A 13,030-nucleotide genomic window follows, 5' to 3' on the forward strand; every position below is an offset into this window, starting at 1 on the left:
AGGAAAAAATATGTTTATCTGTATCTGTACGTTCTTCAGCATCATCTGGTAGTTCTGTATTACTGAGCTTTCCAAAGCTCACTCTATTACTCACCTTTTCAGGTTAAAAAAAATTATACCAGTGCATCTATCGACTTCAGTAAGGGAGTTCTTCCGGCGTTGTTGCAGAGAATGGTACATGTGATTAGGGGGTATGTAATTGTATTTTGATTTATATACGAGTCTGGAAATCTGTTTTATTTTTAAATAGTGACGACTGATTTTATAAGTTACATGTTTCAATAAAAGTTTTAAAATTTTCGCTATTTTTACAGTGGGTCACTCCGGTGGCCCTAATGTGACTTCCCGGATCGGATCGGGCTACCCGCATCGGTCTGGGGGTTACATTTTCCATTTAAGGAAAAATCCTAGCACCTCATCCTTTGTCTTCATTGTATACACCTAAACTCTCCGGGGAAAATCATCAACAAAGGTGACATAATAGTGTGTTCCTCCCAATGAAGTTGTCTTGGAAGGCCCCCATACATCTGAATGAACATAATCCAAAATACCTTTAGTATTATATATTGTTGTTCCAAATTTCACCCTCGTCTTCTTCCCTTTGATGCAATGCTCACAAAAAGCTAATTTGCAAGCCCGAGCACCCTTCAATAATCCTTGATTTATCAGCAATTTCAAGGATTTTTCACCAACATGCCCCAAGCGCATATGTCATAACTTGGTTGCTTCTGACTCCTGTTCATCAGTAGAAGCTGCCACTGCTGCTGTCCCAACAATTGTACTACCCAGAAAGTAATACACATTGTTTCTTTTCCGGATTCCCTTCATTATCACCAGTGCGCCAGAGATAATCCTCATAATCTCATCTTTTGCCCTCACTTCTAAACCTTTTGACTCTAAGGTTCCCACAGAGATGAGATTTCTCATTAAATCTGGCACATAATGGACACCTGTTAAGGTTCTGATTGATCCATCCTGATTCCTCAAGCGAATTGAACCAATCCCAAGTGTGTCAAGAGGGAAATTATTTGTTGTGTAGATAATTCCACCTTTTAGTTCTTTAAAATCAAAGAACCATTCTCTATTGGGGGTCATATGGTGTATACAAGCTGAATCTAACAGCCATGAACTGGAACAACTGGTTGATTGCGTAGCAGCAAATGCGAAATCTGAATCTTCATCATCATACTTGACCACATTTGATTTTGAGATAGCCTTTCCCCTTTCAGGCTTGCCTTTGTTCTTTAGCCTGGGACATTCTTTCTTCCAGTGCCCTTTCTCTCGACAAAAGTCACATTCATCTTTGCTCAATCTGAACTTTGACTTCGATCTCCCTCTCCTTCCTTTATTCTGACTCTTCGAACGGCCTCTAACAACAAGAGCTTCTGCTTCGACACTTGTGTTTTCTTGTTTGTCTTTCTTTCTCAATTCATAACTATACAAGGCAGCAATTACTTCACTGAGAGACACATCAACTTTCCCATGAAGTAGAGTAGTTTCAAGATACTCAAACTCATCAGGAAGTGATCCCATCAACATTAGAGCCAGATCTTCGTCTTCAAAAGTCACGTCCATATTCATCATATCAGTCACCAGCTGATTAAAGCTAGTAATGTGATCATTCATAGTGACCTAGTACATAGTTGAAGTGAAACAATCTCTTTTTCATATAGAGCTTGTTCTGACCGCTTTTCTTCAAAAATTTCTCCTCCAGTGCCTTCCACAATTTACTTGCAGAAGTTTTTTTTAGAAAATGCATACTTCCGCTATCTAGAAAGACACGATCAAATAGTACCACATGCCAATCTATTGATTCTCTTCCATTCTTTCTCCTCAACATCATTTGGTTTCTCTCCTTCAATAACAATGTCTAGACCCTGCTGAAATAGGGCATCTAGAACCTCACTTTGCCACATGCTGAAATGACTGGTGCCATCAAAAAATCTCCACTGCAAATCTAACATTTGTCACAGCTGTTGACGACGATGTGGATGTTTTTGTTGCGTCTGCCATTTCTACTACAAATTCTATTTAATAGCTGTCAATGCGGAATGCCAATTATCCCAAGGAATTTTTTTTCTGATGTGGAAGATCAGCCTAAGCCGCAACCACAGAGCATACTAAAATAAACCAAGAGCGCTGATATCAATTGTTGTGGAATTCGGGTTAATTTCCACCAATAATAACAAATTCACCTTGAAAACTATTATCTAGGTGACTAGTGTGAAAACGATTGTACTAAAAATCACCCCAAGGTAGATTCCCAGGAAAGAGGATGGGTCACAATGGTCCCTCTTAAAATCCACTTTCCTTAGACAGAACTACCAAGACAAGTAATTTTAATAGGACAATAATTAACAACTATACCCGACAATAGCTATTAAATAGACATAAAGAGAACACCAAAATTTAACGAGGTTAGGCCAAAATTATGCCTACCTCCTCGAACACTACTAAAATAATATTTCACTAATAGAGGAAATATTACAAAGAGAGAAAGAGTACAAATAACCTTTAATAATGAAGAAGGCTTATATTTGTGGGATGCTAAACTAAGGAGTAGGAGGGCTCTATTTATAACAAAAGAATTTCCCCTCCTCCTTATACAAAACCAATGTGGGATATTTGCCAAAAACCAACAACACATTCAATATTTGAATAAATAAATTTAAATAAAATGCAAAACATTCGATAAAATTTTATTTCAAATTGTTGTTGATTAGTTCTGGATACTAACAAATAGAACTCTAAATCTTTATGATAGCAAGCAAAACCAAAATTCTTTAAATTAAACTTATTAAAAATAATAAAATTCAAAAATTAATCAATATATTAATAATTATAGTAAAACACTTACCATTGTATAGATTCCCTAAGCCATGAACAGTTGATTATTGAGTCATCGTAGTCCAAAACTTGCCGTCAACTTCGGTTCTAAAATAGTTCTTTTGTATTTGTGTCAAATAATTTTTCTTTCTATTATGATTTTTGGGATTAGAAAGTACACGAGAGCATTAGAGTTTTTTCAAGTGAGATTGGGGTTTTCAAAACTTTCATAAGATCGTACTTTGATTTTTTCCCATAAATATTTATAGGTTTTAAAGTTAATTATTATTCTATAAACATAATTATTATTTTATTTTCTATATTAATTATAATTTATGTCTATGTAATACATATAATGCTTACATGGAATTTAACGACTTTTTAACGGTTTTGTTAAAAAAAAGGATGTAATTGACATATATCGATAGTTTGAGGATAAAATCGAAACACATAAAAGTTTAGGGATTAATTTATGATGAGAATCATAGTTTAGGGATGATTGGTGCAATTAACTCATGTTATATATATAATTATTCTATTTATTATATAAACCACAATCCCACATCATCATCCACTAAGTTACACCACCGAAAGTGGCATACTTTCGAAATTGGTTTCAAATTCAAGGAGGGATTTGAAAATTGAGGTTAGATTAGCAAAGCCCAAAGCTTTTTTTTTTTTTTTTTTTGGATAAATCATCAATTTTCATTACCCAAGTAACCAGTCTGTTACAAGAACAGAACCTGCTACAAACAGCAGTGTTCTGTTATAGAAGCATTCTACTTACAAGAAGAATTAAGAACAAGAAATATCCCAGTGCTTACAAAGGGAAAAATTAGCAATATCATTTCGATTTGTTTTCTTATCCCTCAGTTGAAAGCGAACGACGTCCTTAATAGCAAGGAATAGCTCTTGAACTTTTCTGGAGCAGCCTTTGAAGATCCTCTTATTTCTTTCTTCCCAGAGAAAGTAGATAAGGGCGTTAAGAGCAAGTTTCATAATCGAAGTTAGCAGTGATTTTCCTTTCCAAGTAACTTGCCCACACAAAGAATTCATCCCAAGAGCTGATAGTAAATTGCAAACCAGAGTGGAAGAAAACTGAATTCCATAATTGTTCTGTCATAGGACATTGGAGGAACAAGTGCTCCCTTGTTTCCAATTGAGCATTGCAGAACACACAATGGCAGTCATTGATAAGCCCAAAGCTTGTACGTAGAATAAGTAGCGGAAATTCCTTGAAATCAAACTTAGATTGATTCGAATACATTAAACTAGTGTAAGACAAATTTGCTCTTTCATAATTTGTCCATTAATTATTTATAAAATAATTAATTTATAATTATCTTAATATTATATCAGGTATAATTAATACATGAGTTCAACCAACAATTAGTTGGTCTAGTAGTAGAAGGAATCATTAATTTTTTTTTGTTATCCTTTTGGTTTAAAGGTTTCGTCTTAATTAAACCGAATCGACTCGTGTCACACACTTGGTTTTGATGGGTAAGTCTCCCAACGGAGATTTTCTACATACATAATAACTCAAACCTGAGACATTGCTTAAGCGGTATCAAGTTATTTACCACTTGAATCAATCTCGTTGATCATTAATTTTTTTTAAATAAGGCCAGGGATTCAACTATTAATGTTTATGAATGAAACAAACAAAATTAAAGTGATTACCTTCGTAATAAATCTTTACAAAATTCGATCTAAAATAATTAATTTATAGATAAATCTCATATGATTAAACCAAAAAAAATGTGATAGCCCTTTGGCATGGTTAATAGGGGTACGAGCAGTAATTCTGTGATTCTGTGGAACTGCGGTGCCTAATTCTAATTGCAATCTTTGGAAAGAAAAAGGTTGAAGAACTTGTCTCATTATAGGATAATTGGCCAACGCTCTGTTTTATAAAATTTTATAAGACGAAAATAAATTATAATAAAAAGTATTTTAAATATAAAGTAATTTTAAAATTTTAAAATATAATTTTTTTCTCTATCAATTCCTATTTATATTTTTCTAGTAAATTATAAATATATATAATCATAATTATGAAAACTATGATTATTATGTTATTTATAAACTAATATTTTAAACCAAATTTTATCAATTCCTATTTATATTTAATCCAAATTATTAATAAATTAATTTTTAAATTTTATATTTGGTCAAATTTACATTGAAGGCGTTATGATAACAACAGCTCTTATTAAAAAAGAAATAAATAAATATAGATGTTACATAATTTGATTAGTTAATGTGCACTGCTTTTTGCAAGTTGGGACAACATTGGATTGAGTAGGCTTTCCTTTATGATGAACGGGATTTAGTAGTTTACTTGCTGCAATCATCCAATGTAGTGGTTTACCAATACGTGATTATCGGAAATTCTATAATTAAACTATTCTTCCTAACACAAATGCTTCCTTTTAATATACGTTTTAGCCCAAAAAACATTTACTTTTATATTATATTCCGAGAAGCAAGCAACAAATGAACCACAATAATAAATCAAATTATTAAAAGATCACCGACAATCGGAAATCAAAGTCAAACACATGAGAAAACTATATCTGAATACAAATCGCTATCTAAATTCATTCCGATGGTCTAAAGCAGGATATGTCAATAGGATAATAAATAAGTGTCATGATCAGTCGAGGTGACGTCAAATCCAACACTAAGAAAATTAAAGTAAGAGAACAACCAAATGATCCATAAATAAGAATAAAAATGTGTGATAAGGTAGAGGAAAACATGACATTAAGACAAAAAAATTTAGAAACTAAAAAACATAAAGTATAAGGAAAGATGCGATATAAAAAAGTAATAGTAAAATAATGAATACTGATGATCGATAATTAGTACCAAGATTGATACTTACATTAGTTAAACAAAAATAAAAAAAAATTCAAATTTAAATAACTTTATCAGTAAATTGTGCGTGAATTTATATCCATATTAAAAAATAAACCATGCCTCGTGAAATGAATGAATAAAGTTAATGGATGGTAGCATGGAGTAATCTCTGATGCCCAATTTACATGATTATTTACGTTTCAGACACCATCTTAAAAAAATAATGTGAACTACTTTATTATTAATCTTTCATAAAAAAAAAAGTCAACTTGACAATTCCATATCATTGCTTTATAATTTGAAATATCGATGATGCAAGTACATATGGCTGGTGAATGACCTTTATTGTTGTTTATTTAAGGGTCAACTTTCTAGCAAAGCATTTTAATTCTCCCCTCCTTCTGTAACTAGACCTCAAATTGAAACCATGGAACTGCTTTCAAGCTGGTGCTACAATGGATCCTTGCCGGAAAGTTACGTAATGCCACCGGAGTCAAGACCGGGGGATCTCATCGTTCCGTTGGGGAAATCCATCCCGGTGATTGATCTTCAGTGTCACGATCAAATCGAGACGGTCCGACAAATTCTGAAAGCTGGCGAAGAGTACGGATTTTTTCAGGTAATCAACCACGGAGTTTTGGAGGATTTAATGGATGAAACCATGGATGTTGCGGAGGAGTTCCATGCAATGTCCGGGTGGGACAAGGAAAAGGAATGCGCCAAGGACCCGAAGGGGAGTTGCAAGCTGTACACGAGCAGCTTCGCTTACCCGAGAGAGGAGTTTCACTTGTGGAGAGATGCGGTGACGCACCCTTGCCGTCCTTTAGATGAACACATTCAATTTTGGCCTGAAAAGCCATCTAGATACAGGTAGACCATCACGTCATTCACAATCAAAATTTATATATGACATATCTGAAAACTTTCCAGCTTTTAATGTGTATGAAATATTCCTCTTGACTGTCCACTGTTCGACTCTTTCAAATATCAATCTTCTTTTTTGGTGTTCATTTATTTCAGAAAAGTTGTTGGGGCGTATTCGGTTGAGTTATGGAAGCTGAGTTGTAGAATCCTCGAGTTTATATGCCAAGGGTTAGGGCTTAGCTCCGATTACCTGAGCAACGAACTGAGTCAAGACCCCAAAATCATGATTAATCACTACCCTCCATGCCCTGAACCGAGTTTAACGCTGGGGTTATCTAAACACCGTGACCCTACGATCATCACCATTCTTCTTCAAGGCCAAGTACATGGCCTGCAAGTGTTCAAAGACGGCCGATGGATCTGCGTCGAACCGATTCCTCATGCGTTCGTGGTTAATATAGGCTACCTTTTACAGGTACCCCATCGAATCATTTGTCGTGAATTTTCATTTTTTTTTGTTTCGATTACTGAATGATGAATACCTTTTCTTCTTCTTCTTTTTTTTTTTAGATAATCAGCAATGGGAAACTGAAGGGAGCTGAGCATCGAGTGGTGACGAACTCGAGAGATCCGAGGACGACTATTTCTTTCTTCGTCTATCCGTGCGATGAGAGCCTGATAGGACCGGCGAAAGGTTTGGTTGATGCAAGGAATCCTGCAATTTATAAGGCCTTCAAATTTACCGACTTTGTTGCTGCTTTCATCCTCAAACCTGATAAGGAAGCTTTGAAGGAGCTTATAAGCGCGCCCCGTATTCTCGATTGATAGTTCACGGCTTAAAACTCTAGATTCCCATGGCTCCGGCTGCCTACTTGTTATTTTGTAACCCGCTGTCATATCATATATACACAAATAAATTGTCAATATCATATTGCAAACTACAGTATATTTAAGACTTGATATATAAACTATTATTACATAAACTATTAGTCTTGTTCTTATGTAAACTTTTAACTTTTTTTAAATTATACCTAAAGTTTAGTTTTTATTTAATTTAGTACTCCTGCTACAAATTTGATGTTAAATTTTGAATTTTTTTTTTAAGTTTATGTACTAAAATGGGTCAAAATTGATAGTTTAAGTACTAAACGCGTTAAGTTTTTAACGGTAGGATACTAAAATGAAATAAAAACTAAACGTTGGGTATGATTTTGATTTTTTTTAAAGTTTAAATACTAAAACGAGCTAAAATTGATAGTTTATGTACTAAATACGTAGTTTACCTATAACATATTACCTCCTAAGATGATATTCGTATCAGTTCTTTGCAAGTCAAGACCTTTGGAAATACTCTTCCACTTATCGGAACCTCCAAAAAAATCCATAATATTTGAGCCAACAACATGTTTACGTAATCTACTAAACCGAAATCCAATATCTAACTACTTAATCTATTTAACTAATTAACCTATAAGTAGCAATAATAATCTTACACGTATCACCATCAACTAAGATCAGTGTAAATAACCCTCAACCACAATTGAACACGGATCCTCTCAACTTCTTTCTCCTTAACTCTTATATCTCCTCCCATCCCTCTATTTCTCCTATAAATAGACACTGATCAATGATCGTATTTTCATCAATTACCGTTCTTTACCTAAATCAAAAGTATAAACGGTTAACGATGGACGAAATGAACTTGTTCTCATCAATAATATATATGTTATTCTTAAGTCGACTGGGTAAAGAATTTGATGAATCATGAAATAGGGTTTTCCCAATTCCAACTAATTATAAAACTAAAGTACAATGACAATTAAAAACAAATTAAAAGGTAATCCTAATTAGACAATTGGTGAATAGTAATTTGAGGAGAGTCATAAATCAAATAAAAAAATGAATCTATATGTTAATCAACTAACATCTTAATGCATTCAACATCGTTAATGTGATTGTTAAAAAAGTCAATTTCAGTTCTAACTAATGAAATGACATAAATAAGGGATGCATTACAGTTTAATGAATTCACACATGACACATCCTTATCTGTTTCTCAGTCAAGTTCATAAAACAATCACCTAACACTTTAATGCATTCGTACCAACGTTAATGTAATTGTCACAAAAGTCCATTTTTCAGTTCCACAAGGCATTTTGCCAAATGTCAATAACTTCATAATATGGACATCTCACTATATATCTTTTTCCTTTCTATGTGAGTATTTTATTATTTAAAAAATGGTTTGTTTGATTTTATTTAGATTATACTCTTTATTTTAAAAAAAAAATTACAGACGTCATCTTAATAACATATTTTTTAGTGAATGAAAAAAAAAATCACTCAACTCAAATACTATTTTAAAAATTAACAATAAAAGGTTATTTGTGATTTATTTTATAAATTTTGGAGTATGATGATTATTGAAACTATGACTTTTATTATTGCGAACAGTTTGATGTTGATAGCATTAAGTTGACCATGAAAGGTAGCATGCCATCTATGCTTTCTGTCACTTTCTTTGATTGAGATTGACTGCACTTCGTAATATCTAACCGAACCTCCGTCCACATAAATTTACGCATATATATTAATTAGATATAAACATATAAAATTTTATATTTAAAAAATAAATCTATAAAATTCTAAAAAAATATGTCTACTAAATAAAAGAAGTTGACATCTATGAATTTATTTATTAAGACCGCTATTAGAATCGCTTGCCGCGAAAACTAATCTAACCTTTGTTTCTAAAATTTTTATTAATAGCTTATTTTTGTTTCTAGAATTTTACCTCAATATAAAATCATATACGTTTGCCTCTGTGTACCTACGACTGTATTCACCTTGGCAATGTAGAGGTTGATGGAGGTAAGTGTAACGTGCGATAGCCTAATATATGATTAAGTAAATGTGTTATCGGTTTTGTTATTATTTTTTTATAAAATCGGTAAAAAATTACCGAAAATATTATTATTTCTACAAATTTTATTATTATTGGACGCTTTACTGGGTTTGGTAATATATTCGGTAGAAAAAAAATAATGTTTTAGGTAGTGTTTTACCGGATATATTACTAAGCTCGGTAAAACGCCCAATAATAATAAAATCGGTAGAAATAATAATGTTTTAGATAATTTTTTTTTACTAATTTTGTTAAAAAATAATAGTAAAATCGATAACGCATTTATTTAATCATATATTAAGACTGTCGAACGTTAGAAATTCACGATTGATGGAAGATTGATTAAATACAGTGGGTTGTGCTGGTGCACTATTATGAGTGGAGAAAATGTTTCTGCAAAGGGTAGGAAAGATACAGATGACGTCTTATTTGTGAATAACAATATCCATAGCTATAAGGTACAGTCGGGGATACTTGTTCATAAATGTAATTCAACAATATTTATAAATAAAAAGATAACGTTACACAAATTTATTGTGTGCATGATTAAATTAATTTAGGGTGAAGTTTACAAATGATTACTGTTTATAAGATATTATTTTATTAAGTCTCTCGACTATTAAAAGTTACAAAATGGTATTATGATTATAGCGTGTTATTTTGTTAAGTCACTTGACTATTAAATATTACAAAATGGTCACCTGACTATTCATTATGTTATAAACTAGTCATTTTCTGTTAAAAATGAATAATATTATGAGCTGAATGATAATTTTTTGATTGTGATATAATAAAACATAATCCCAGAATCTTAAATGACTATCATATCTTAGTCATCATATTAAGGTCTAACTTAAACAACCGTCATTTTTTAACAAAAAATTATGAGTTTGGAATATAATGAATAGTCGGGTTAGAGTTAACAAAATAACATTCTATAGTCGAAGGATCATTTTGTAATTTTCAATAATCGAGTGACTTAATAAAATAATATCCTATAGTAACTAGATAAGTTATGTACTTTACCCATTAATTTAGGACTAGAAATAATCACAATAATAGACAATGAAGGGAAGAAACGTATTTTTCAAAATTAATTTAAAACCTAATCACTATAATAAATAATTACTGTGATTCATCTACTTTAGTTTTGGTATGCTTTTTTATATTATAATTATACTATATTCTGTCTTTGTTTATTCAATAATATTAGATTTTCTTATTATTTTTTTTAAAAAAAGACCATACACTTGAGTGTAGGTACAAGTGATTGAGATTGAGTAATTTAAGCTTGTAAGGTCAAGTTTGAATCCTACTACTATCACTCTTGGTAGACAATCTGTAAATTTCTGTCACACTCTCAACATAAATATAAAAATTAATTTGGTCGAATTAGGGGCCTAAATTGCAAGTTTTCGAAACTTGCATGTCGTTTTAGGAAGATGTAGGAAGTTTAGAGACCAAACCCTAAATTTTCCCATTTTTTATCGATAATGAAAATAAAATGAAATCGGTGGCTGCAAGGTTCAAACCCATGTCCCTTGGGTAAACTACCTAGTGCCCTAGCCACTGTTGATGATATATATATATAATTTAGTTCAGCCAAAAAACCCAAAATTAATTCATATATTTTCCCCAAATTTCCCAAATCCCTATGGCTTCCTATCGCACTCCTGGTCGCCCCAAAATTCTCACTGTCCGGCCGCCACAGTTCGCGCCACCACGTCCATTAGGCTCACCATCGATCAGCGAACAAAACCCTCTAAATACCTCGTCCAAAATCGACGTCGTTCGCCATAAAACTCGCAGCGAAGCTTCAACGAAGTAAAACCCCTCCGCTTGGTTTTTCTTCGATTCACGTCGATCAAGCCAGCCGTTCGATTCACTGCTTTCACCGTTAAGTTCACTGGCGTTATGCAACCAAAACCCGATAGGGTTCGTCGTTCTTCCATAGATCACATGTTTGGGTAAGCTTGTCACTTTTTTCTAGTCGTTTGTGGTTGTTATTGGCTGATTTTGGATTGGTTTTTGGGTGTAATTGAAGTTAGGATTGTACTGAGAGTAATAGGCCGGTGAAAACGTACCCAGACATTGTCACCCGCCGACAGTACTCGTGGGGCTCCTCTGCCAGTTCAAGAGGTTTATAGAACCGATCCAATCAAACCGAACTGGTTCAGTCAAGTCGGTATAAACCGAGTCAACTCAGCTGAGTCAACTTATACCTAATCAAATCGTCTGAATCAACCCGTTAACTTTGACACAAAAGTCAATTTTTTTTTCGAAAAGTCATATTTTTTTATTTTTTGACGTTCTGAGTCCGAATTCGAAGTATGTTTTACCAAATTCAAACCCAAAATCCTCCGAATTAATTATTAAACCAGAGCATGCACATGTACTTAAGTGTTTTAATTGCGAATAATTAAAATAAGGTTAGAGACTGATCAAATATTGTTATTTAAATGTACACGAGACTCTCCTGATTGCTCGATAGCTTGACTCAGCTTCTTTCGATCAGTTCGACTTCGTGAGCCAATAATCACTCGTATGACCCGTGAACCCTATGAAGACCTAGATTAAAATTTTACTTTGATATTAACTTAGTTATTTATGAATTAGGTTCGAGCACTGCTACAGAGCATGGTGAAACAGGTGCTTAGTAGTTACCCTAACCGACCCCATTTTGCAAGGTGTATTCCTTATGTGCCTTATAATTGTTTACCTATTTTAAAATGTGATTTTCTGAAATTACTAATTTACTAGCTTACTGGATTAGTGTTTATGAACTATGATTGTTTGATATATTATCTAGTTACTGGTTTACGCTGGAAATATGATTTTGTTGATTACTATTCATGGACATTACTGCTTACTATGTGAACTATTTTATTGAAATATTATTTTGGGTAGGATACTTGAGTATAGAGGTTCAGCTCTGATCAAGCTGGTAATACCTTATGGACATAATGCGACCCTTGGGTAGGCTCCGAGGCCCCAAGAAATTTCTTAGGTAGGCTATCAAGCACCAAGGTGCTCCCTTAGATTGGATCATATACCAAATGAATATAAGATAAGCCTTATGAATACAGTTATGAGGGAACTGCATTTTGGTGTACGGGATGAGGGTGTTTATAAGTTTTAAAATTCTGCTTATCTATGACTTTTTATGATACTTTACTAAAACACTCTGGATTATTTTACCTATCATGTTTATTTGCACTATTGGGACACACTGAGCTCTCTAGCTACATTTTTCAAATTGTTTTTCCATTTCATATACTTTTGGATTGGCACCCCGAACCAAACACTTTGAGGATTAACACATTCTTACAGAATATTTTGTTGTAATGTTTCTATCTTCCGAACTGCTTTTATTTACGGTGACATGTGCCTTCATTTTAAAATATTTACTTTTATGATTTTTATTACGATATGGATTATGATGTATTTTATTTTACTTAATCACTGATGGTTTTTATTCACTAATTGGACTTTTATCAATGTTAACTATGTATTTTTGTTATATATTATTCATAATATGATTTTAAATTTGTCAAAAATGTTTTGGAAATT

At 32.8% G+C, this 13,030-nt stretch overlaps 1 protein-coding gene across 1 annotated transcript; it reads left to right on the forward strand.

Annotated features, from left to right (window-relative positions):
• Window positions 1–6,057: 6,057 nt before the first annotated feature.
• LOC120133114 (hyoscyamine 6-dioxygenase-like) lies at window positions 6,058–7,457 on the forward strand. The gene is made up of 3 exons (XM_039149763.1): window positions 6,058–6,561; window positions 6,712–7,030; window positions 7,126–7,457. Exons 1-3 carry the CDS (start codon window positions 6,119–6,121, stop codon window positions 7,378–7,380), a joined length of 1,017 nt encoding a protein of 338 aa, XP_039005694.1. The 5' UTR covers window positions 6,058–6,118; the 3' UTR covers window positions 7,381–7,457.
• Window positions 7,458–13,030: the final 5,573 nt, after the last annotated feature.

The sequence above is a fragment of the Hibiscus syriacus genome, unplaced genomic scaffold, assembly GCF_006381635.1.
Source record: "Hibiscus syriacus cultivar Baekdansim isolate YM2019G1 unplaced genomic scaffold, ASM638163v2 tig00110577_pilon, whole genome shotgun sequence".
Classification (NCBI taxonomy): domain Eukaryota; kingdom Viridiplantae; phylum Streptophyta; class Magnoliopsida; order Malvales; family Malvaceae; genus Hibiscus; species Hibiscus syriacus.

Coding starts and splice junctions, on each gene's coding strand:
- LOC120133114 (XM_039149763.1), top strand. CDS start 6,119: ATGGAACTGCTTTCAAGCTGGTGCTACAATGGATCCTTGCCGGAAAGT. Junction 6,562..6,711: donor GAAAAGCCATCTAGATACAG/GTAGACCATCAC, acceptor CATTTATTTCAG/AAAAGTTGTTGGGGCGTATT. Junction 7,031..7,125: donor ATATAGGCTACCTTTTACAG/GTACCCCATCGA, acceptor TTTTTTTTTTAG/ATAATCAGCAATGGGAAACT.